The sequence below is a fragment of the Acanthopagrus latus genome, chromosome 10, assembly GCF_904848185.1.
Source record: "Acanthopagrus latus isolate v.2019 chromosome 10, fAcaLat1.1, whole genome shotgun sequence".
Taxonomy (NCBI): domain Eukaryota; kingdom Metazoa; phylum Chordata; class Actinopteri; order Spariformes; family Sparidae; genus Acanthopagrus; species Acanthopagrus latus.
This window is the reverse complement of record NC_051048.1, coordinates 16,230,916-16,254,812: the sequence shown is the minus strand read 5'-3', so window position 1 is coordinate 16,254,812 and position 23,897 is coordinate 16,230,916. Positions and strand designations below refer to the sequence as shown.

General features: G+C 42.5%; 3 protein-coding genes across 6 annotated transcripts; all 3 read left to right on the top strand.

Annotated features, from left to right (window-relative positions):
* Positions 1-730: 730 nt before the first annotated feature.
* LOC119026629 (placenta-specific gene 8 protein-like) lies at positions 731-9,759 on the top strand. 3 transcript variants are annotated; one of them, XM_037111053.1, is made up of 4 exons: positions 731-772; positions 4,338-4,452; positions 4,619-4,773; positions 8,771-9,759. In XM_037111053.1, the coding sequence occupies exons 1-4, from the start codon at positions 746-748 to the stop codon at positions 8,942-8,944; spliced, it is 471 nt and encodes a 156-aa protein (XP_036966948.1). In that variant the 5' UTR covers positions 731-745; the 3' UTR covers positions 8,945-9,759. The 3 variants fall into 3 exon arrangements, with proteins under 3 accessions (XP_036966948.1, XP_036966950.1, XP_036966949.1); XM_037111055.1 differs by lacking the exon at positions 731-772 and adding an exon at positions 1,430-2,060; XM_037111054.1 differs by lacking the exon at positions 731-772 and adding an exon at positions 2,147-2,302.
* A 449-nt stretch (positions 9,760-10,208) lies between these two features.
* On the top strand, positions 10,209-15,683 carry LOC119027778 (cornifelin homolog A-like). Of its 2 annotated transcripts, none has more exons than XM_037113225.1 (4): positions 10,209-10,546; positions 12,131-12,247; positions 12,625-12,779; positions 14,441-15,683. In XM_037113225.1, exons 2-4 carry the CDS (start codon positions 12,142-12,144, stop codon positions 14,561-14,563), a joined length of 384 nt encoding a protein of 127 aa, XP_036969120.1. In that variant the 5' UTR covers positions 10,209-10,546; positions 12,131-12,141; the 3' UTR covers positions 14,564-15,683. The 2 variants fall into 2 exon arrangements, with proteins under 2 accessions (XP_036969120.1, XP_036969119.1); XM_037113224.1 differs by having other exon boundaries at positions 10,210-10,551.
* A 4,320-nt stretch (positions 15,684-20,003) lies between these two features.
* ugt5g1 (UDP glucuronosyltransferase 5 family, polypeptide G1) lies at positions 20,004-23,457 on the top strand. The gene is made up of 2 exons (XM_037113223.1): positions 20,004-20,129; positions 21,573-23,457. The coding sequence occupies exon 2, from the start codon at positions 21,576-21,578 to the stop codon at positions 23,160-23,162; it is 1,587 nt and encodes a 528-aa protein (XP_036969118.1). The 5' UTR covers positions 20,004-20,129; positions 21,573-21,575; the 3' UTR covers positions 23,163-23,457.
* The last annotated feature ends 440 nt before the right edge of the window (positions 23,458-23,897 follow it).

Sequence of the window (23,897 nt, the reverse complement as noted above, 5' to 3'; positions counted from 1 at the left end):
TCTGCCACAACAGAAACAAAACAGCGTTAACCAGATGAGGGATCTGGGCAGGTGCCTCTGCAGCAAACCGGACCAACACAGTGAGTGAACTGACACTGTATGGTGACGTGAGACAGAGAGATTTGATCTTTTCTGTGTTAATATTCACTAGAGATGTTTAATTTGTTGCCATTTTGTGTTTTTCTTTTCCTTCTGATCTGTAGTGTTTAAGACAGCGTGCGAATTGTTCCGAAAGTTCATAGAGCCAAAGCTCTCTCTCAGTCCAAGCACGCCGCTGTGAACGAGTGGAATTACGCAGGGGGACCAGGAGTGACGGTCCTTGAACGCATCTCACAAGATCAGATCACTGCATCATCATGTATGCGTCATGTCTCATAAGAACCAGCATATACTATAATATGACATCGAATGTATATTATGCACTGCTTGTAATGTGTTAAATATGTTTGTGACCTTTCATATATTGTAAATAAAGATATATTTTTTATTACATATACTTTCTTTTGCCTCTTTGTTCACGCATGCTTGAATGTAAGTGAAGTGCAGCTATAGTTGGGCATTTCAGGAAAGAAATGGAAGCTGGGAAGCTACAGGCTGCAGTCAGTTAGCTTAGCTTTGGACAAAGACATGAATCCAGGAAAGAAAAATAAACTCCCTAATTAACATGTTATATCTTATTCTTTAAAATCTGTTTAAAAAAAAAAACACACAATGTGAGAAGAACAATTCACTGTTTTTGGGGGTTATGCGCTGGACTAGCCTACTTCTTCAGGTAACTCTTTTCCCGCTTCCTTTCCAGTCCTAGCGAGGCTAACCGGCTGCTAGCTCCAGCTACAGATTTCCTAAGCCTATTCTTGAAAGAAAAAAAAAGCTGTAAAGCTTTCTTTACTGGAGTAGTTTTGATATAAATTACATTGTTTGACGATATATGTAAAATATCAGTACAAATCTTATTCATATTCAAGCAAAAAACACTGTAGTTTTTCTGAATATTTTGTCAGCCACACATAGGATACAGTACAGCCTACTACAGGTGTTAAATTGGAAAATATGCTTATTCGCTTCGCTGTTGAGAGTAATGCGAGAAGATTGCTATCAAACTCATGTGAAGAGAATAGGAAGCTATAACTAAATGTCGGTTATCTTATCTCTGCACAAAGACTGGAAGCGGGGGAAGGAAGCAGCACTTTTCACATCTAACCCTCAGAAGAAAGGGAAAATACTTTCCAAATAGTAGAACTGCGGCCTTAAAGCTAGTTCTTTACCAGAAGGGTTGTATAATTTCAGCTGTCAAATCAAGCCCTTGCTAATTCCTTTTCAATCATTGTATTATGTTGTCAGCCAGGACATAAACAGCTAAATTTTGTACACTGGTGTTTAATGTCAGGTTCTACATTTTTGTTCATGTGTGATACTTCATTACCTCCCGTGAATCTCGCCTTTGTCAATCCCCTGTAGGATCATCTGTGTCAGCTGCAGCCCTCATGAGAGAGGAGACTGGTTTTGTGCGATAAGCGAAGGCTCCACTTCACTGGGCCTTTTTTTCTCCTGTTTTATCCATCGGTACAGTGCAAAATCAGATATCACTGATGAGGCATTTTCCATGTTGCATTACTCCGGCGAGAATGATTTCTGGGAAGTGTCGCAATATTCATTGCTGTTGTGAAGCGGCGTCGCTTGTGTGAGTCTCTTAAAGAACTTTCGGGGTGGCTCACTTTTCTTTGTAAGACGCTTCTGGTAATTCAATTCATGTTCTTACTCTCACTGATCACTCACGCTGTTTTATCACAGCGCTGCGTGATGTCATCTTGTGTTTCTTGTGACCTTACTCAACCGTCATGGATCAGGAGTTTCCAGTGGTGTAACACTCAACTAAAGTGCCCGTTTTTTTTATTTATTTATTTATTTTTCCAACCTGGCAATAACTGATAAAGTGGCTCTGACTTACACCACTGAAGGTCAACAAACGTAACGCCACCGGCCAGAGGACGGAAACTTCTTTTAGACATCGATCTGTCGCCGAGATCTCAGGATGAGCTGTCTGAGAAAAAATACTGCAGGTCAGCAGAGTTAACTGTCGCAGAGGCCGTGGGGGGGCGGGGGGGGGTTGTGTTTATCCTGTGTTATCTGATCGTTTCGTGTTTACACCAAAACACATGCGGTCGAGCAGAGCGCGCACACGCTCATGTGAAAGCCAAAGTGAGAGGGAAAGAAAGCCAAACACGGTAGATAACAAAACTGTGCCCACAACTTGGCTTTCCTGACTTTTTTTTTTTTTTTTGATCGCTAAACTCTCACACAGGTAAGTCATCTATTTCTTTTTTTTTTATCAAAAGAAACCTTGGTTTCGCATTTTCAGTTAAACTTTTACTCTGCCGAGAAAGGTGGTGTAAATCATTCCTCAGGGTACGGCAGCCTGGCTCTGAGCCATACGTGTAGCAGAAAGGGAGAGACAGCTCTGATGGAATCTTTTCTGTCCTCGGAGCTGAAGAATAACTCAGGTCAGGAGACGGCGGTGTTTAATCCTCAGCGAGGGAGGGGCGTAGACCTTTGCTCTCTGGTTCACCTCGCTGGTTTGTTGAGCGTGTCTCTCGGCCGAGATAGCAGTTTCCTGCGGATGGCGGCCCAGAATTGTGGGTCAGAGCCACAGAGTTAGCCGATTCATATCTTGTATCTCTTGTTTGAAATTCCAATTTGCAAGATAGTTGATTGTTGAGTCTCGTTTGGGCCGGCCACACACCCAAAGCGCCAGTGTTTGACAATTTGGGAATGAGACTCAACAGTCTTACTATCTTCCAAACTGGACCTTTAATGTATGCAGCTTTAGGGCTTGATTGATTATAGATGGCAACGATCAGGAATCCAAACTTTCCTTTCGGTTTGCCTGCAGATACAAATCTGCTACACATCTCACATACACTGTATTTTTTCTATGGACTACTGGATAGGTTTTGGATGAAACATCTCTTAGAAACCGCTTCCTTGACTCCTTACAACTTTTCCCCCCCATTTTTTATTTAGGAACAAAAACATCAAACTGTCTCACTGGTGGCTTGTAATTAGTACACAAACTGAAGGTTCTATATTTGAGTAAAATGGGGAGGTATTTGTACTTAACATGAGTATGTACATTTGATTTGTGTTTACATTTGTACTCCAACACATTTCACTCCATTACTTTATACATTTATATTTTACATGCAAAGCCTCATCAGCTTATGAGGGCCAGTACATTGCTCTAAATTAAACTTCACCCAGCTGTACTCTATGTGCAATTCAAAAATGTAGCTATGTCTTGAACAGATGCCACTTAAAAGTGTTCCTTACACATGAATAAATCAACGTCATAATATATAAATCTTAACAATGACAGTCTGCAAGACGATGGGTACATGTGTTCCACTTCATAATAACCACCATTAAGAAATGGTTAAGTAACTGTTTGTTAAAGTTGTATTTAGTAATTATCAACCATTTAAATGCTTTAAAAAACATTTATTAAGGAACTGTTTATTGTAAAGTAACAACTGTTGTTTGTAATACTTTGTAAATGGTTGATAAATGCTGTTTAGTTCATGTGTAAAAATTATTGTAAAGTTACAACTTTGTTCTTAAACCTTTGCAATTGCTAATTAATTACTTATTTCATTGCTTACCATTTATTATAGGTTATTTTAAAGTGTTACTAGTACTTTTACTGTTGGAGCTTTAAGTAGATTTTAAAAGTAGGGCTATTAAACGACTGATCTAAATTCTTCTTCCATCCATGGACAGTCTTCCCTCACCATATCCGAGCACATTGCGCTGTCTAAAGATAACTTCTCATAAAAATCTTAGTCATGCTCTGGTTGCCAGGAGCAGATACTGCAGGATAATAGACGAAATTTGTTGGCAGTGATATGCTCAGTTTGAACATTTGGTGTTGGCTGTGAGCACAGGAGCAGCCATTGCTTTTCATGTAAAGCCTATTCAGGCGGCTTATGAGAGGTCTCCATCGTTTCATTTTCATCGAAAAGAAAATTAACAGCAACATTTCGGCCCAATACGACCCTGACCCTGAGGTGTTTCACTCCTTAAATCAGAAAATCGTACTAAGCTCAACATTTTGAATCGGAAGGTCATCAACTCAAAAAGATTTGACTTAGACACGTTGATATAATTAACGCTGTTAGAAGATTCTACTGTGGATAAAGCATTGTGGAATGACCAATGTTATACTCAAAATATAAGGGGCACCCATGCGTGACTGAGGCCCTGCTGTTCACATGCTATTGTAGAAAAAAAACTCCTAAAACTGACATCTTAACTGTGTCCCCACCTCTCTTTCGCGTACTCAGAGGGCCAGCTCAGCCATGACTCAACAGGTGGTCCGGGTCCAGCCGGGGAGCAGGGCTCAGGAGGCAGGTCAATGGAGCACTGGCCTGTGTGAGTGCTATAAAGACGTGGGTGACTGTAAGTGTCCAAACATGAACCATTCAGTATGCAGTGATACAAAACACCATGAAATTTACAGTGAATCTGATAATTTCTGCTGAATGCTGAACATTTACTATAAGCTGCCATGTTATTTGTCCTGTGAGTTGATCTGTTCCGTGTGTGTGTGTGTGTGTGTGTGCAGGCTGCTTTGCCCTGTGCTGCCTCCCTGTGTTTACCTGTAAGGTGACCAGTGCAGTGGGCGCCTGTCCCTGCCTCCCTCTGCTGGACTGCATCGGGTGCGTGCCGCCGGCCTCTCTCGCCATGAGGGCGTCCGTCAGGCAACGATACGGCATCAAGGTAAAACGGCCCAGCATCCATCCACTTTTCACTACGTACTCCTCGACTTAGCCGTCGGACCATCCAGAGTAGCATGGCATCTGTACTGTACATACTAACCAACGTCTAGTAGGCCCTTTAGGTTTCCCCGCTCGTTTAACCATTTTTTTCTTCCGATATGTACCGATCTGTGTGTTTTTTTTCTTCTTTTTTTTCGTAGCTGCAACACTTCGTCCATTATTTGTCCTGAGTTGATCGAAAGAAAATCCTTTGTTTTTTTTTTTTCAATTTTCAAGCAAAAAAGTCAAACACTGGCTGGTTCCAGCTTCTTACATGCAAGGATTTTTTTTTTTTTAAAGAGTCTTTGGTTTTTGGACTGTTGCCTGGACAAAAGAATCAACACGAAGTTGTTCCTTTTGGAAATTATGATGAGCATACTGTGGGTTAAACAAGTAATCGGGTAAATCGCGAGAGTAATTGAAAGATTAACTGTCAGTGAGAGTGAGCGTTCGTCGCAGGCCGTTCCGTGTGTCTCTCATCTCAACAGGTAGTCAGTACATTGCCCTGCAATTACTCTGATGGCTTTCGCAGCTTTGACCGCTGCCACGTAAGCCTTAATCATCCTTCCTCGGCGTTGTGACAGAAAAAAAAATGAAGTGGCTGCGAGGGCATCGTGGGAAAGTGAGAGTGGAATGTGTGATCGCATTCTAACCAGTCAAGTGGAGTGGCCCCCGTAGCAGTGATGCTGTGATAAACACAGGTCTGAACAATGAGGCTGATTGCTTTCACTCGTGCCGCGCCGTGTCCCCAGCTCAATTACACCGAGCTGCTGAATAATTACGATTCGCGCTGAGGAGATGGAGATGTTACACTGATGAATCACAATAACGGTGCACAGGGGAAATAGCTGCAACGCCGAGATGTGCCTAATGACAGTGGTTATTACTCTAGCAGTACAAAAGAAAAAAGTGTTTTGTGGCGTCAGATAAAGACAGAGGATACAGTGAAATCAGGTCACATTTATTAAATTAATAAATCTGAAACTCCAGCCGTAGATAACTTAATGAATAAACATCCAATTGTTGGTGCCTTTACGATACAGCGAGCTGCCCCGGCCGCCCACCCGCTGCTCCACTGCTCTGCTGTTTGTCCACACTAAACTCTCACACATCTGCCTGCATGACCACATATCTCAACAGACATCTGGTCACTGATCGGTGCCAATACTAAAAAGATGCTCCGCATCCAAACAGCACATGCCGGGACCAAGTTGTGCGATAAGCCGAGCCGGCTCCTTTTTTTTTTTTTTTTTTTTTTTTCTGGGACAGTGAAGAGAAGGAGAGATAAGGCAGGAGGTGGGAGTGGTTGGAGGCCAGGCAGGCAGGAGCTGGAGCACTGCCATCGGAGAGAAGGAGGTGGTTGGTAATGTTGGCTCCTCCGGAGGTGGAGTGGGCTGCCGAGCGCTGTCAATACTGCAGAGCAAGTGCGCGGACGGTGCCAGAAGATCTTATGAAAACAAGTCCCAGCATGTAGGTTGGCGGTAAAGCAAGGCGATTAGATTGTCACGGGTGGAAAGAGACAATGCTGTAACAATGTGTGACATATCACTTCAGTCGCTTGGATGTGCATTTTAAAGTTTCGGGCTGTCTCTCTCTGTCCAAATTCTGTGAACTTTTTTTTATGTAGCCCTACAGTTTCATTTGATCTGAAACTATCAGTGACTTTTTATCCACTGCTGGTGGCATGGCTCCGGGGTCCCGGTTGGTCAGTCCACCACTTCACTCCAACGCTGGAATACCTCACATTCATGCCTCGCTAATATGTGTTGTACTATTTTCTTAGGCTCAAAATGTGAAATGTCCAACACTCTGTTTTTTTGTCCAAATGTCTGCAAAACTATCAACCCTCCACCCTTCTGCCTCAGTTGTACTTTGTGGTTAGTGCCGCTGTGGCAGCAAATGTTTGCATGTTGCTAAGATGCTAAACTAAACTGAGCGTGGTAAATGTCACATCTGCTTAACATCTGCATGTTAGCATTGTAATTTCACGTTAGCACGCTGATGTTAACATGTAGCTCAAAGCATCGCTGTGCCTACTGTCTGCGCTACCGTGATGTAGATTAGCTGTGTTCATTATTCAGCCTTTTCTTTCCTTGGATCTGATTGGCCTACCCTGAGATCCTTGCACCAACTTCAATCTTGAGGTATGTAGCCACAGTTTTTGGCCGCAAGGGCATGCAACGCTTCCAAGCCTTGCCCAAGTGACCAACTACACCCTCCGACAACTACGCAAGAATTACAGTCTGTACCTGATTGTGCGAACATCGCTCACTGGCTTCCTGCTAATGGATTTCAAACCAGTCCAACAACGAGGCTCATTTGGAACCTTGGAATCAGTTCCTCAGGAGCTTCCTGAGGTCCTGGTCTGCATAACTTAGCCAGATTTGAATTCTGTGAGAATGAGGAGTGAACAATCCAACGCCTCATCGGTCAAAACACAATGCTATGCTACCAGAATACATTGCACAGCTTCTTGAATGGACATTGAAAAGAAAGTGTAGAAATGACAGAGCCTGCAGCATCACTCTTCGTGCCTGAACCTAACCAACCCCAACCGACAAAGGCAATGAGTACTAGTCAGTCAGAGGTCATGACTTCAGCCACGCTGGTAGAAGGAACTGAAACCCGCAGATTGGATCAGTTATTGTCATGTGCAGAAGTGACATGAACAGTGATACAAATGGTCTTCGATAACACCTAAAGAAACCTTTGAACTGAAATGAAAGTAAAGGAAATGACTCAAATCGATAAAGTGATTCATTGTTTTTACCTTTACAGCCTGTTAGCTGTGTCATTATGGGAATGTGAGCATGTTGAGTATTTTGGTGAAAGCACCACTGTGCTGGCGTACACTCACTTCATAACTTCGCTCATACTTTCCTATCCTTGCCATAGAACGCTTTACACGATTGCACAAGCTGCATCTAAAACCAACAAATACAGAGACGTACAACCAAGAAGCAGATACATGATGATACAATGTTGTCCGTTTAAGCGATGGTGTCATGATGTTTGGCAGGGAGGGAATCGTTTTAGTTAATGTCACACTCCCACGGTGAATTCTCAGGGGAGGCGGCGCAGCAGATCCCAAGTCTGTTGCTCAAGAGGGACGTGCATGTACATCTTCCTCTCGGGCGCTCGGCGGTTCTGCTCCTCTGAGGCTGCTTATCAGCACTTGTAATTCACTTGAATCTGACCTGTATAAGATAGGCACAGAGATTATTTTTATCTTGTTGAACGTATGATTGTAATGCGACAGTCGACGACTGAAAGATTTGTTTTCACGGGCGTGTTATGATTAAGGCTGATTGTCTCGTGAAAAGCGGATGTCACGATGATGCGATAGGCCTAGAAGTAACACAGTCAGGCCCTGAGAGAGACGCTTCAGCTCCGGTGCTGACACAGTATCATGAAGCAGGGACCACATTCGGATCATCTCTGATCTGCCTTCTTACTGTGTTTCTCAGACTGTATTGATTTATCAAATCTCAGCCCACCAACGTTTCCATCCTGACATTGCCGACGAGCTCTTTGTCCCGGCTGCCGTTGCTAAGAGCAAAGACTTGGCTGCGAGAAAAACTCACTGTCCTCAGCGGGGGGTATTTACTGGAACACAAGAGCATGAGTATTACTGTTACACTGACAAAAACACTGTCAGCACCCGTTTGCTACTGTGCATTTTTCTCTCATTTATACTGCCACATTTCCTTTATTTAGGTCTGGCGCATGTAACATTTGTTTCTCTTAGATTTATCACAGTGTTTGTGTTTTGATTTAGATTGCGATTTTATTTTTGAGTGATGCGAGTTTGAGCTCGTGCCAGAGTGCAACACGGAGATGCTGCATTGTATACATCGGTGGGAACAGCTTTTTCTGCACCTAAATGCAAATGTTCACCTTTTGTCCGAGCCTCCCACCTGTGTTCAGGCCTCTCTCTCTCTCTCCGTGGTGTCTCGCAGGGGAGCGTGTGGAGCGACTGCCTGTACGGCTGCTGCTGCTATCCGCTATCCTGGCTCCAGATCTCCAGAGAGCTGAAGAGAAGAGCAGCATCCCACGCCTCCTCCTCCTCGTCCTCCTCATCCTCGGCCAGATACACCGCTCTCGCCTCCCTGCAGGGGGAGCACTTGGTCTAGACGCGCGGCGCAGCGCTCCCTCCTTCCTCCCTGGCCTCTGCCGCCGCCGGCCCTCCTGGGTACAGGAGCTGATTTAATCACACTTCCTCCGGCTCTGCAGCCCCTCCCTGTTACCTCGGAGAATTCAGCAGGGACACAATGTGTGACACAGAGAGGAAAAGTTCCGTCTGACCCAAGATGAAGAGAAACAAGTGTGATAAGAAATAGGCTGCTCGAGCAGGAGTCATTTTGAATGTTACTTTGATTTTATATTTAGCATTTCTTTCATAATCTTATTGTTCTTTATTTTACTAAAATGCTACTATTATGTACTTTTCCGGTGCTTTGGTATTTCAGTTTTATGCTACTGAACTCCCTTACATTTCAGAGGGAATTGTTACTCTTTTTACTTCACTACATTTATCTGACAGCCATGTTTGTAAATTACCTTTCATACTGAGGACATTAAATACTTACTGAATGAATTCTAAAATTCATTTCTTTCCTGTGATCCCCCTACAAAAAGAAAAAAAAAAAAAAAAGAAAAACTGTATGTCGTTTCATGTTTCATGCTGACTACTTTTTTCCACTAATGTATTCATGAGTTAAGGTCATACAAACAGATTAAATGGTTTTCGCTTCGAATCGTTCACAAATGCTGTAAAACCTATATTACACAAAATTCCTGGAATCTTTTAGCCCCCCAGTGTGGCACTCTTAAAAAATGTTACTGTATATCACTTTTGGGTGCATTAGACATCATGAATGGAAAAATGCAGCTTTGAAGAAGTTGATACTGTACAGTGCATTCCTCAGAAATAAATTTGTGAAATGAACTGCAGCGATTGAAATATGTCGAGATGAATCACTTTACATCATTTGTGACCTTCTTTTCCTGGAGACAAAGCGGGAAGGAAGTACCTCTCTTGATTGTCTGCAGCAAGTTTGTAAATCTAACCACCACCAGACACACATAATCTCAGTAATATATTTACGATTTAGTGAAATCTTCAAACTTGGATCTTCGGGACTTGTTGCATATTCATGAAAAAACAGGCCTGTTTTATTTGATTTAAGCAATGACACATTAAGATAAGCTACTCTGACGTTTGGAGTTTATCAGATGGTCTCAACAATCAGACGTGTTGACACTTTTTTACAGAATTTTACATTTGTAAAATGTACAATTATCAAGTATAATGTTGCTCAATGTGTGTTTCAGCTACAAAATCCAAATATGTTTCGTTGATGATTCGAGTGAATCGTATCAAAACGTCCAATCTCCCAACGCAGGTCTGAAAACAGTGAGACAACGTGAACTCGAGGAAACATGCCGCTCTGTTCTTATCGCAGCCTCTGTCTCTGAACGGAGTCGCACATGTGAAGTATGAGGTCATATGCGCACTTTGTAACACGGTGACGTCACGTTTCAAATGATGCGTGACTGTAAGATCTGATGTCTGACTGTCAAGGGTATCGTTGCCGGTCGGACTGGACAGACCAGTCGGTGACAAGAGTCCCCTGCTGTCCTGTGACGCTCCCTGCTCTGCAGCCGCTCTATAAGACGGCCACGCTGGCCTGCAGATCCATCACTGGACCGAACTCCTTCTTCCTCACAGGACGGTAAGGTAAGGCGATCCACTGTCTGACAGATAGATCTGAATACTGCTGTAGGACCGCTCCCAATAATCGACATATTGAACCAAATTTTTCATTGGCTCGGTCTTTCAAATGTTCAGGTTTCAGCTGCAATGTAATGTATTTCTGACCCCTTTCAGAAAAACAGAAGTAATTGAACTCTGTCTGACTCGTTCTTGCTTCCTGAAGCGTTGAATACATGAGGTTGCGATGACTCAGGAGGGCACTGCTGTATGCTTATGAGCGTTCACTTCTCTTTCCTCAAGATACTTGACTGTGTTTGCGAGTCCGGCGTCTCAGATGTGCTTAAAGAGACCTCCGTTTCAAGAAAAGGTCACAAAAGACTGAACTGTTGTGTGGCGTATGACCGACATTAAAATTTGAACTTGACATCCTTAATGGGCACATGGGCGTCAAAATGTCAAGACGTCAGCTATCGTTCCTTTGTGATATCCAGGCTACATTAACAATACGCTCCAACACTTCCAAAATATAGAGCATTTTCCTTTACTCAGAGCAAATATACAGTAGCTGTGTGCATTTTCAGGGACAGTTTTTGCCAAAATGAAATAAAAAAAACATATTTCCTGTTGTTCTACTCATCCATCTAGATCATTTCGGTGTGAGCTGCAGTGTCTTGGAGATACCAGCTGCAAAAATATCCTCAATGTAGTCAAACTAGATGGCACTTGGCACTTGTGGCTCCTAACCAGTGTTGTGTAGGAACTGCTTTCTTGCTGCCGTAACACAGCACAGTAGGAAGCGTACATTTACTCATGGATGAGACGTCCATGCTCAAGACAGCGCTGCATGTCAACATCACTGGTGTCTTAAGCTGGGCAGTGGCGTAAGCTAGCTTTGCACGCTTCCTCTGTGTTGATATGGTCCGACGGTGTTATCCACTACAAGAAAAAAATTTTTTTAATGAAACTGCTCAATATTGTGGATTATTTTGTTGCTGATTGCTGATATTTCCCAAAAGTTGGCAGCTCACACCAAAACAATGTAGATGGGTAAAGTAAGAATCAGTAAAAAGTAAGAATCAGTAATAATACTGGCTGCTCTGTCCACTGCCTTACACTCAGTCAGTATGTGTGAGATGTTCGGATGAAACGGCACTAAACCGCGAGGAAATAACAAATAACTTTGCAGCGGTTACATGAATACTCTCTGTTTTTCAGGAGCCAAAAATGTATCAATCTTTTATCCATCACACAATGCAGATTCTAGATGAAAAGTATTAGTTCAAAGGATAGAGGGCTGAACTTTTAGAGTATTTAATCCTTCAGGTTATGTGAAAACATTAGTCGCCATACTGCTTGCAACATGGATTTCACCAGAGGAAGGATGCAACAGAGCTGCAACACATGAATGGCCCTTTCGATATTTTTCCACATCCTATGAGATGCATGAATGGGTAGACAGTTTTTAATGAATGGAATCTCTTGGATATTATGTCAGTGTGTAGTGTTAGATGTATTACAAAACCATTGCTATTTTGTCAAGAAGACACATAGGGCCAACTTTTTATCTAACCTGTGATCTTCTCCTTTTTTAATTTTAAATCAGAAGCTGCATTCATGTCTACAAGTATGGCCACCACCCAGCCCAGGCCCGTCATCCAGACCATGACATCCAACGGATGGACCTCTGGCATCTGTGATTGCTTCCAAGACCTGCCCCAGTGTGAGTGCACCTCTCTGTTTCCACCCAGCTGGACATACTTGACAGTGAGCGATAGGGAGCGATAGAGACAGGAACGTCTTAAATCTGTCTCTCGTGCGTGAAGTTGAATACATGCTGATCATTCAGACTGATCTGGGCGTAGGAATGCAAACACGTGGCAGATCGGAGATCAGTGGGTGTAGTGAAGTATTCGGGCAATGCTGGCCATTATCATTCACGATGCCTCATGTGATAATGTAAACCACAGGCTCAACACTCAAACTATTATTCTGAGTGCAAAAGTAATTTGTATACACCCCTCTGTGGCCGATTTTCTCCAGCTGTGAAACCTTTTAAATCAGCCCATTCTTATTGCACAATTGTAACTTTTTTTGCAGGCTGCTTGGCCTTTTGGTGCCCTCCTTGTTTCGCCTGTAAGACGTCGTATGAGGCCGGGGAGTGCGTATGTTTACCTCTGCTGGACGCTTTTGGACTCATCCCTCCAATGACCACATCCCTCAGGGTGTCCATACGCCATCGCTATGGCATTGAGGTACAGACTGCATGCAAAATTGAAAAAACAAACAGGCCATGTGTGACAGACAGTGGTGAAAGATATATTCAGATCCTTGCCTTAAATGTACAACAAAAAAACGTCAAGGTTAAAAGTCTCAGTTTCACACTTAATGACGCCATCAGTGCTTCTGCAGAGTCATTCTGAATGCCCATCACAGGGTCAAATTCTGATTAATCTGAGTTATAAAATTAAAAAAAAAATAAAAATACATCCAAATATATTACCTCATCACTATGCACCCTGCAAAACGGCTGTGTTTTAAACAAAAGTGTTTCCTCTTTCTTTCACTTGCTTTCATAACAAATACTTAAGGTAGCCAGATCTACAGCTTTATTACAGAAGTCAGTGGTGCTCGTACCGCTTCTGTCCACAGGGGCCGCCAGAATCAACAGAAAAGTAAAGTTACTTGTTGATGCTTTAAGTAAAAGCATTAATGCCACACTGATGCAATAATCTACTACAGGTAACATTCCAAATGTTACTTGGGCTAAAATATCTGTGTATTAGTATACAATTTACTTTGAAGGTAAAAGTACTTTGTTGTACTTGTGCAGCAAAATGTTCCCGCAAGTGTCTCAATATCATGTCTGATGTTTTTGGACTAATGTTACAGTCGCATTAACGTGGGTGTGGTATTTAACTGCCGTAGATGTTTTACTCCAGTTTAACTCCAGTGATGCCACTCAGTGGCTAAGATGCATTGTGGGTAATGTAAGTGTCCGGTTTGAAATCAGTCACCTGGTCAAGCATTGCACTGGTACACCACTGTACAACTCATGGACTGGTCAAAAACAAATGATCAAAATTAATACACCAGAACCAGAGAACCAAAGGTATTAGTTTTTTTTTATTCAACGCATTCTTCTTCCTCTTCAAAACCTGGAGCCTACATTACCAACGCTGCAATGTTTCACTGGAGGCAATGTATCAAATTACACGCTTAATCCTACTTTTTCACATATGCAGAAGTGCTCCCTAAAACCAAAATTTGGGTGGAGTTACCCTTTAATCCTTCAGTTTATCGCAATCTTTCACACTCAAAATCGGACATACTTTATTATCATTTGCTATTAACTGTATCAAAAATTGTAATCTTAGAGGCAACTAGTAACTAAAGCTGTCAGACAAATGCAAAGGAGTTAAAAAGTATATAAATATAAATATAAATATACCACTGATAACACCACTGATAACTGAAGCTATTTAATGTCAGTAAAATGCACCTCATCTGCGTCAGTACTTACAAGCAGCGTGTTCACCAGCATAAAAGTCACTGTAGCCCTCACTCTTTATCAGACCACTGATCAGTCTTAAACCTGTTTATCTTTGATCTCAGTGTCTGTTCATGCTCCTAGACAACATCCAGCAATTCATTAATCAGGGTTCAGCACACCGTGTTCCCTTTTCTTCCTGTTGACTTGTTTGCGTCGACTGTGACGCCGATGAACGGCCGCTGCCAAAAAATCCCGCCGTGTTATCCTACTGGTAGCTCCTCGGTCCCGCAAATAAACCTTCATCCCTGTCTGCACACGTATTAACGCGTACATTGTGGTGGCATTTTTAATGTTGCATGACTGCATAGTTTGCTCTCCACATCCTACTGCTCTAACCAGCCCTAATTCTGTTGGTCTTCACAGGGGACAGTCTGCAAGGACTGCGTCTACGCCTGCTGCTGCGGGCCCTGCACCTGGTGCCAAATTGCAAGAGAGATGAAAGCGAGGGCGCACCCCATTACCTTCATCAACATGACGTCCCGATGAGAACACAGATTACATTTATAACCATGTCACCATTAATAACATCAACGTCTGCTTCTTGGACTCACTTCGTCATCACCAGCATCGGGTCCTTCATGCTATCTGGAAAAGGACAGGGCTACTTCGACTGATTTGTGATCTGCTTCAAGCACGTCTACGCCGGGGGAATGCTGCCCGGCGGCTGATGAACCATCAGCGAACACAGGGTCATAAACATTGCATCACCTAATGACAGAAGGAAGAGATAAGCCGACACTCTGTGACTTCCACCATCAGAGGTGAATGAGAGCTAGCCTAATGACAACAGCCCTGTACTGATGGTAATTCTGGCTCAACTGTGATGTCTGAACTGTTCCACCATTTTGGTCCAGACTGGGATTTCTCAACAACTATTAGATGGAAATTTGTTACATAAATTCATGATCCCCAGGGGACGAATACTGACGACATGGAAATGCGTCGATGAAGATTTTTAGGCCTCAAATGTTTGTTGATCCGATGTCATCTGGTTTAATGTTTTAGAATTTACAATGTTTATTGACCCAATACCTACTAATCAACTGACGCCCGAACCGAATGTTAGCATAGCATGATAGCATTTAGCTCACTCGTAGCAGCACTGTGCCTAAATAGAACTTCTTCACAGCAGCCATTTTGGCACTAAACAGCAGGGTAAACACAAGTCCACCAATGATACTAATTAAGACTAGAAAGTCTCCAACACACTAAATTGAATGGAACCATCATTAAGTGTCATCAATTAAACCTGTGCTTACTTTCGATTTGATGTCAATATTTTGGAGTGAAAAAGGTCTTCAGAGCTTAGCAGAACATTTAACATGGCTGTAGACTCTTTGCCTGTAAACTTTTTATTATGAAGGTGTGCATCGCTCTCTTGTGTCATCTGGTTATATTGTATTACATGTAAATTGCACAGAAATTGTCAATGGATGTTGCTTTGCAGATCCATTTGCGCTTTTAATATTTTTGATCACTGATCCTTCACCTTTATGTTCTTAAATTCCTCAGTCTGCCTTAATCATTGTATCTATATTGCAAATTCATATCAAAGAATTGAGCATTTAAACAATGGCTTTGAGAGTCCTCGCAATAAAACTCTTATACCTAAAAGCTTTTTGTAGTTCAATTTTGGCTTTTGCTCCATGTGTTCCAGCCACAGTCCATGGCGAGGCTCCATCATGAGGTGACTGTTCATCAAATTAAAGTGAACATTTCAAAAGGTAAACACTCAAGGAGAGCAGACCCGGCCTGAGCATGAAGCGCACGAACGCAAGGAAGTCGTACAGCTGTTTTGATGAAACGTAAACAGCTGTCACCGGGTGATAGAACAAGCTCGGGGTCTGGGTAAATGGCGTGAACACCGCCATGGGGCTTTAAATGAGCCATATCATGACTGAGAACAATTGAAGGAAGGAAAGGTTTTGAAGCAGCAGGCGTCCCGGGAGCGCTGTTCAGAAATCTGGGCTCCAGTTCAACTTCGAAAAGGTGCACTGAATGTAGAAAGACTCCCATGAGAAAAAACATATACGTGTTTTTGTTCTCGAGCCTTCCTTATTTGAGGGATCACCATGGCAACAAAGGTTTTCCCAAGTAATGATCAGCCCCCAGTCTTCGACTCTGATAGCCGTCCAGTCTAACCAGTGGAGCACCAGCATCTTGGGCCGCTTCGATCATTCAAATGTTGGCCTTTCTCTGCAGCACGGCAGGTGATATACACCTCCACCATCTACAGAGCATCAGTGGTATCGGTGAAATGAGGTGTCTGCACAGAGCCCAAAGGATACTGACCAACGGCACCCAGCCCAGCCACAGTCTGATCACCGTGCTGCTGTCTGGTAAAAGATACAGAAGTATCTGCTGCCGTGCCACCAGATCACAGCTTCTCAACACGCCGCCACGAATAATCTATAGTTTCATGACACAATCTTGCATTGTGTCATGAAAATTAAATGAATCCTGAGATCTCTCATCAACATCAGTTCACAGGTCAATAAGTCACAATTTGCTTTTAACTTTAATATATTAAGAGAAAAACAACTTGTTGAGCAGGTCATGGCTCATCATAGAATATTATAATCAGAAATCTTTTATAAAACTGCCAGGCATATTTCAAACTTTCCCATGGGAAAGGACCCACCGCTGCCTTTCGACAAAAGATCTGTTTTCATTGCAGATCTGGAGCTTTGTTGCATTTGTTTTGCTTGCTGGTGCTTCCCTTTGCTTGGCTTGCAACACCACCTGCCATTCAGAGAGTGTGAGAGTGTTTTTGTCTCCCCCTGCTGAAAACTTTGAAACCCACGTTCGTTTCTGTTTGTCACTGCAATGGAATCCAGATGAGATTAGGATAAGAAGCCATAATGCCTCAATCCTTTTCTTCTTCACGGCTGTGACTTTCTGTCTGTTTTTGGATAAAACATTTGAGTGTGTGTGTGTGTGTGTTTTTGCTCAGGTAGATATGATATCTGACTGTTTATAGGATGCCGTCTATAACAACTCCTACTGATGACTTTTGGCCAGAGTTCAAAAGGCGCAGCAAGGTGCTCACAGTCATCACCGCCCAGCCAGTGTACACGGTGGTCTAACCGTGATGACCACCCAGATCGGGGGTCGTGACATCTGTTTACTTATCTATTTATTTTCCTGAGTTCATCATGCAGTCTATCATGAAAATCAGCCCTAACTAGCCCAGGATGCCCAGGATGCTCGATCCATATCTGGGTCTACTTTTAGACTTTTTTTTTTATCAACTTTCTAAATCCAGGAATGTCATCTCCCGGATAAAGAGCATCTTGCAGAGCTGTCCTGTCCTGTTAGAAGTTGGCGGCATTTGGCAAAAGATATGAAAAACATGTAAACACATTCCGGCAGGTGGACAGATGCAGACTGGATCAACCTGACTGAAATATATAGATTTATGTTACACTTCCAGGGCTTCAGGAATTTTTACAGCATCTGGCTGTTACTTGAAACGTCATCTTTTTTTTCTTTTATGGAGTCATTTTCAAAGAAGTCAGCTGGAACAGATAAGGACTGCCACAAAGTCACTTAACGACACTGTCAACTGATAAAACACACATGTAAGTAGCTGGTTGTCAGCAGATTTTGTAATACATTCCACTGAACCTGCATCCGCCTTCAGAACATGTTGAATTGAGGGTGTATGTCGTGACAACATTGATTTTGTTACTTTCTTCTAAAATGAATTATTCTTGTGCCTGTTGAGAGGGTGTGTAGGAAGCTTCAGAGATAGCGCTTCTGTGCTGTTCTGAGGTAGGACTATTCTTAGTTCTTATTCAAAATGTCAGCACAGTTCCTAGTCATGATAAATATAGATCCCTCTGGTTTTTTCTCATCAGCTCTTAAATTGGCAACTTGAACTGTTTGGTCACAAACCTACTTTTTTTATTTTGTTTTCCTGGGCTCCTTTTTTTTTTTTTTTTATCAAACTAAGTGTAAAAATCCACTTCAACTCATACTTTCAAACTAGAAAATAAAGGGTTGTTTGTCATATTGCTTTTGACTCAAAAATAGTTGTAAAAGTGCTTTATGTGAGATTGTTAGTTTAAGACATTCAAGATTTTTCACCAGAATGAGAAGAAGTAACAGTTTTGATGTTTTGTCAAAGTCATCTATGTAGTGTTGCGGCAATATCTATGGATGCTAGCGTGCCAATCCCAAAGCCCAAGTTGTCTTGGTCTTCCTACGAGTCAGAGTCTTAGTTGAAGCAACTTCAAATCACCTCCCTTTTCCCTGTTATCATACTGGCCTTCACTGGTCACTGAGGCTGTATTTTGTTTAAAATCGGGAATTAAGCTACCATTTTTGCACTTCTGGTTCTGTCCTCTCAAAGTCATTGGGGTTTTTTGAATGTTTTTTGGTTAACTGCCTAAAAAAAGGTGGTTCATGCAAGCTTTACATCAGTTAACACCCCCACATGTGAATTATAAAAGCATTTACATGTCTTAAAAAAGGCATTTGCTAACAAGCGGCTAATGAGACGACAGAGGTTTGTGGGGCACATTAAAAGTCATAATACCAAAACTGACTCATATACTCACTGGTCCATACTTAACTATAACCTTACAACTTGTAGACTGACTAATTTAAGTAAAGTGTGTTGTGGGCAATGTGGTAGGAAGCTTTAGTGGAGGTGACGCTGACATCATGCAACTGCAATGATAAGTTAGTCTTTTCTTTACTTCCCCCATAAATACAAAAAAAAATAAAAAAAGAACTGTTACCTGTCTTCATTTTCTCTTGCACTGAATTACAGCTCACTATGCATGTGAGCATAGCATGAGCTGAGTTAACTAACAAATTATCTAATTGCATGTATTTCCCATATTTCCGTCCCTGATATAGTTGTTAATCATGTGTCAAAAGCTACTAGAGACAGAGATTTCACGCACATGGAAACTTTTAGTGTGTTTAAAAGGCTTTTTCAGGGTATCACTTAGATAACGCCTGGATTGTCCTTCAAGATGGAATCCATGTCTCTGATTGGCTGTCCCTGCTCTGAGCACATCCTTAAAGGAAGCTTTCAAAGGTTGCTGCTATACTATGCTATACTGCTGCTATACTGTAGGCAGGAGCGGAATGCCTGTTTATGTGTCTTATTCTGTACTTTTGGAAAAAAAAAATCATTTGTTACATAATGGACAGTCTTTGTCATGTATGTAATTTTGGCAGACGTATATATTTATGTTTCTTGTGACCTACGGAGCTTTGATGTCTTCATCTCTGCCGTTACCTTGAGCTGACCGTGCTCCCTGGCTCAGGTTTGTTTAACTCCACAGAGGCAGAGGAGAGGAGGGGAAGGCTGCGGTGAGCTGATATGACTGTTGAGAGGTGATTCACGCAGTTATTGTAATCACCAACGCTCTCTTTATTTTTCCTCCGCACCGTGACCTTGCCGCTTCCTCTTTCCCTCGCTCCCTGCCACTCCCGTCTCACACACTCGGTTTGGATTTTCTTCGCCCCGCTCTCCCTCAGGTTTTCCTCGATAGAGGACTGTAAAGTCTTTAAAGGCACTGGACTTTCCTGTGAGCAATCAAATAGGCATCTGTGAGAAATGAAAACCACGATCGAACATATGAAATGAGCAGCAAACAGGAGCTGAGCACAAGGAGTAACTTTGCAGTGAAACACTCAAAAGAACAATGTATTGACTGGGCAAAGAAACATCCATTCACTTCTTACTTACAGTATCTTGCACTGTCCGAGTGCGCATGTGAATGGAAAGATAATAGTAACTCCACACAAAATGTTGTATAACTCAAATGACACTGTAAACACTTCCGACATTAAATTAACATTGGCCTTTGCTATTACATTTAATTATATCGAATACATAGTAATTCGCCTTTGGTTTTATTATATATTACTTACTTACAAAGCACACTGAATTATCTACTCAACCTGGTCAACCTTCTGGACTTTGGCCTTGTCAAATGTTGAAGGCCTGTGTGTGTAAAGGTTCAGCCGAGTGAACACATGTCTCATTGCACACTGGCTGACTGTGGACCTGGAGCTCAGGCTAAACAGCAAGGTGAGGGATCTGATTGAACGGCAACACAACAGCCATTCACTAGCTATAAAGCAACATCATGTAGCTATTTTGAAGCCTTAAAATAACACCCTCAACATCATTTTGCAGGGTGTTGTTTTGTTTGCTTTAAGATATGCTTTTTTTTCAGTGACATAACATTATTATGACGTGGTGAGTTTTGTTTGTAGTCTGCGCCTACATTACATCTGACAAGCCTGGGATTTGTATTGACGACAACGGTGCAGTGCTCAGAAACTGCCAATTTGCACAAAATGCCAAATTTCTACATAATGTTGTCTCAACTTGAATGCAATGACACTGGGCCTTTAAGTGTGTATTTTATACAGGATAATAGTTATACTAACAATCAAAGTTATGTGAAAAAATGTGTCAAATGCTGCAGTACAGAGAATGATTTGGCAATGGTTTTGGCTACAAATAAGGTTTAATGTTTTAGAGCACTTGTACAGCTATTGTATCACTTGACAGTGACAGCCAGCAGCTGATAAGATCAAAGAAGGAAATTAAATCTTAAGTATGCCAAAGTAAATCATATCTGTATGCACTTGGCTTGAGCACCCAAAGGTTGCTGGTTTACGGCCAGCATGGGCCAGGCCATACACAGAGGGATCATGTTTCTTTTTAAAAAAAAGATGCAGAGGTTATACCCCGTCAGGAAGCTTAATGATGGGGTGTCAGGTAGAGACAGAATATTGTAAAAGAATCTTGTGGTGAGAATCTTATCTCTCAACATGGTTGCGTTGTGTTCGACACTTGGGCGAGAAATGTAACAGATAACTGTCAAGAGTGGTTGATAACATAGCAAAATCATAAAAAAGCAATAGATACTTGGCGATGACATCACAGATTTCCAAGCTCTCCCAATTTGCTGCTTTTTGTAGCGTCTTGTTTGAGGCCAGAGAGGGCTCTGGAGCAGATATTGGGCCGTGTTTCAAGGGAAAACAACATATGACATATCATTAGATGATCCATTAGCTTTCTTTAACAGCAAAAGTTAGCACTCAAACACTTCCTTGCTAACATTGTTGTTTGATAGTGTCACATGAAACAGTACTTCAGTGATATCTTGGACACATTTACTTAAATCTGGAAGTGAAACACACTGGACATAATCTCTCGCTAATGCTGGCTACAGAGTGGTTTAATGATAAAATTAGCTATTTGGCTTATAAAATACATTGCTTTACCTTGAAATATGGCCAAATGTCCCCCAGATTTTCACTTTTGATCGTATTTTCAGTAGCTGATTAATCCAGAACTGGTGAAATGATAAGAATGAAATGAAAATGTTAGAATCCCTATGTAGTTAATAGACTTGCAACCTGGAAAAAAGCAGCATAACATTATCCGTACACTTCAGCCTCCCACCCCTGAGCATGACATCAGAGAATCTAATAATTTTTTATCTGTTGTGTCTCATAGGAAATGTCCAGCATGATCCCTGTGCTCCTGACGGGGCTCTGCTTCCTGTTACTCAGCCCCACCGGTTGTAGTGGCAGCAGGATTCTGGTAGTCCCTGTAGATGGCAGCCATTGGATCAACATGGAGGTGCTGCTAAGGGAGCTGCACGCCAGAGGCCACAACATCACTGTGCTGCGCTCTGCGAAGAGTTGGTACATCCCTAGTAACTCTACAATTTTTACCTCTATCAACGTGCCCATGCTGGAGGATGAGGCAGACATGAACTACTACAATAAAATGCTCCTAGATGTCATGGAATGCCGAAGGTTGCCGACGTTTGTACGAACCTTCTGCCAACGGCACTTGATCACATCCATGTTGACAACAGGCCACGAGATCCTTGCCAGAGCAGCTGCTACAATGATAGATGATCCTGTTTTCATAAAGAAGCTGCAAGATGAAAAGTTCGACTTAATGTTAACAGACCCCGCTCTCACCTTAGGGGTTCTTCTGGGTAGTTACCTCAAGCTGCCAATGGTCTTCAATGTGCGCTGGATTAATAATGGGGAGGGCCATTTCACCATAGCTCCCTCTCCTGTCTCCTATGTTCCCGTGCCAGGGAGTGAACTTCATGATCAGATGGATTTTCTGCAAAGGATCAGTAATATGTTGCATTATCTCCTTAGTGTTGTTGAACAGCTCTTAATCATCAACCCCGCCTACGCCGATCTACTCCAGCGGCACTTCCCTCCCGGAACTGACTTGCTGTCTTTGCAGCTTTCAGGTGATATCTGGCTGGTGAGGACGAATTTTGTCTTTGAGTTCCCTCGGCCCACCATGCCCAACCTGGTCTACATAGGGGGTTTCCAGTGCAGACAGGCCCAGCCCCTCCCTGCCGAGCTCGAGGCCTTCATGCAGAGCTCTGGGGAGCATGGAGTGGTGGTCATGTCCTTGGGGACGCTGGTGTCGGCCCTGTCTCATGAGGTCACAGAGGCCATCGCTGCTGCTTTTGCTCAGCTGCCTCAGAAGGTAGTGTGGAGGTTCGTGGGCGAAAAGCCTTCCTCCCTGGGCAACAACACCCTGCTGGTGAAATGGCTACCTCAGAACGACCTCCTGGGACACCCCAAGACTCGTGCATTCGTAGCCCACGGAGGTACCAATGGCATGTATGAAGCTATTTACCACGGCGTTCCGGTTGTGGGCCTGCCTCTCCTCTTTGATCAATTTGACAACGTACACCGGCTGAAAGTGCGTGGCGCAGCTAGAGTGGTAGAGGCCAAATCACTCACCAAAGAGGACTTCCTGGAGGCTCTCAAGGACATCCTGGAGACTCCCTCATACCGTAACAACATGCAGCGTCTCTCACAGCTACAACACGACCAACCGATACCTCCTATGGACACCGCCATCTTTTGGACTGAGTATGTTATCAGGAACAAAGGAGCAGCCCATCTGCAGTCAGCAGGTTTTAAACTGCCTTGGTATACCTACCTCAGCCTGGATGTGGCTGTTTTTATTATGGCCCTGGTTGGATTCTTCGTCTGGTGTTTAGTCTTAGTTTGTAGGATTCTCTGCTGTCGAAGGTCCAGGAGGAAGATAAAAGGAGAGTAACAGATTCAAAACCAAGTTCAAGTCATACATAGTGACTCAAGAATCCAGGGATAAGTGAACTTTAACCATGATCTGAAGAAGAAACAACAGGCCTCTATTTATTGTGTTGCAGAGATATCTACTGAGGTTAGCTTGCTAACCAAGTCCTGTCTCCTAATACCATTTTATACCTCAAGAGGAGATAGCCCAGCTTTTTTAGCTGGGAGATGTATGCAATGACTTCATGACTTGCCAAGACGAGTTTTACTGTCTCGTTTCCTCATTGTAAAAAAAAAAAAAAGAAAAAAAAGATAGAGTTGTCTTTCTGCAGTAACTTTAGTTTGGCCAAAATAAATCCTCCATTCACCAAGATATGAAAATGCTCCGGCTCTATACGCCATCTTTGCTTTCTCCTGATGAACACAAAACTAACCTTATAGAGGATGTTCATTACTTTTTACCCCAATGTGTTATCTGACTGCTCTGCAGTTTATCTTACACAAACAACACAACTGTGTCATCGTGTCTTTTCAGTTGGTTTGTGAAAAGTTTTCACCGATTGTGATCGTTATCATTTTTTTCATCGACTTCCTGTGTGAAGCTAAAACTTTGAGTCATTTGAGTCAAACTGAGCACCAGCAGGTTATCGCTAACACTTCACTTTGATTTTATCTCACATGCAGTGTGTGCTCACAAACCAAGATAAAATAAAGAAAATCTGTGATGGTAAAAAAAATGTATAATCTCTTCAATGCT

Coding starts and splice junctions, on each gene's coding strand:
- ugt5g1 (XM_037113223.1), top strand. CDS start 21,576: ATGTCCAGCATGATCCCTGTGCTCCTGACGGGGCTCTGCTTCCTGTTA.
- LOC119026629 (XM_037111053.1), top strand. CDS start 746: ATGCGCTGGACTAGCCTACTTCTTCAG. Junction 773..4,337: donor GGACTAGCCTACTTCTTCAG/GTAACTCTTTTC, acceptor TCGCGTACTCAG/AGGGCCAGCTCAGCCATGAC. Junction 4,453..4,618: donor CTATAAAGACGTGGGTGACT/GTAAGTGTCCAA, acceptor GTGTGTGTGCAG/GCTGCTTTGCCCTGTGCTGC.
- LOC119027778 (XM_037113225.1), top strand. CDS start 12,142: ATGTCTACAAGTATGGCCACCACCCAGCCCAGGCCCGTCATCCAGACC. Junction 12,248..12,624: donor CTTCCAAGACCTGCCCCAGT/GTGAGTGCACCT, acceptor CTTTTTTTGCAG/GCTGCTTGGCCTTTTGGTGC. Junction 12,780..14,440: donor GCCATCGCTATGGCATTGAG/GTACAGACTGCA, acceptor TGGTCTTCACAG/GGGACAGTCTGCAAGGACTG.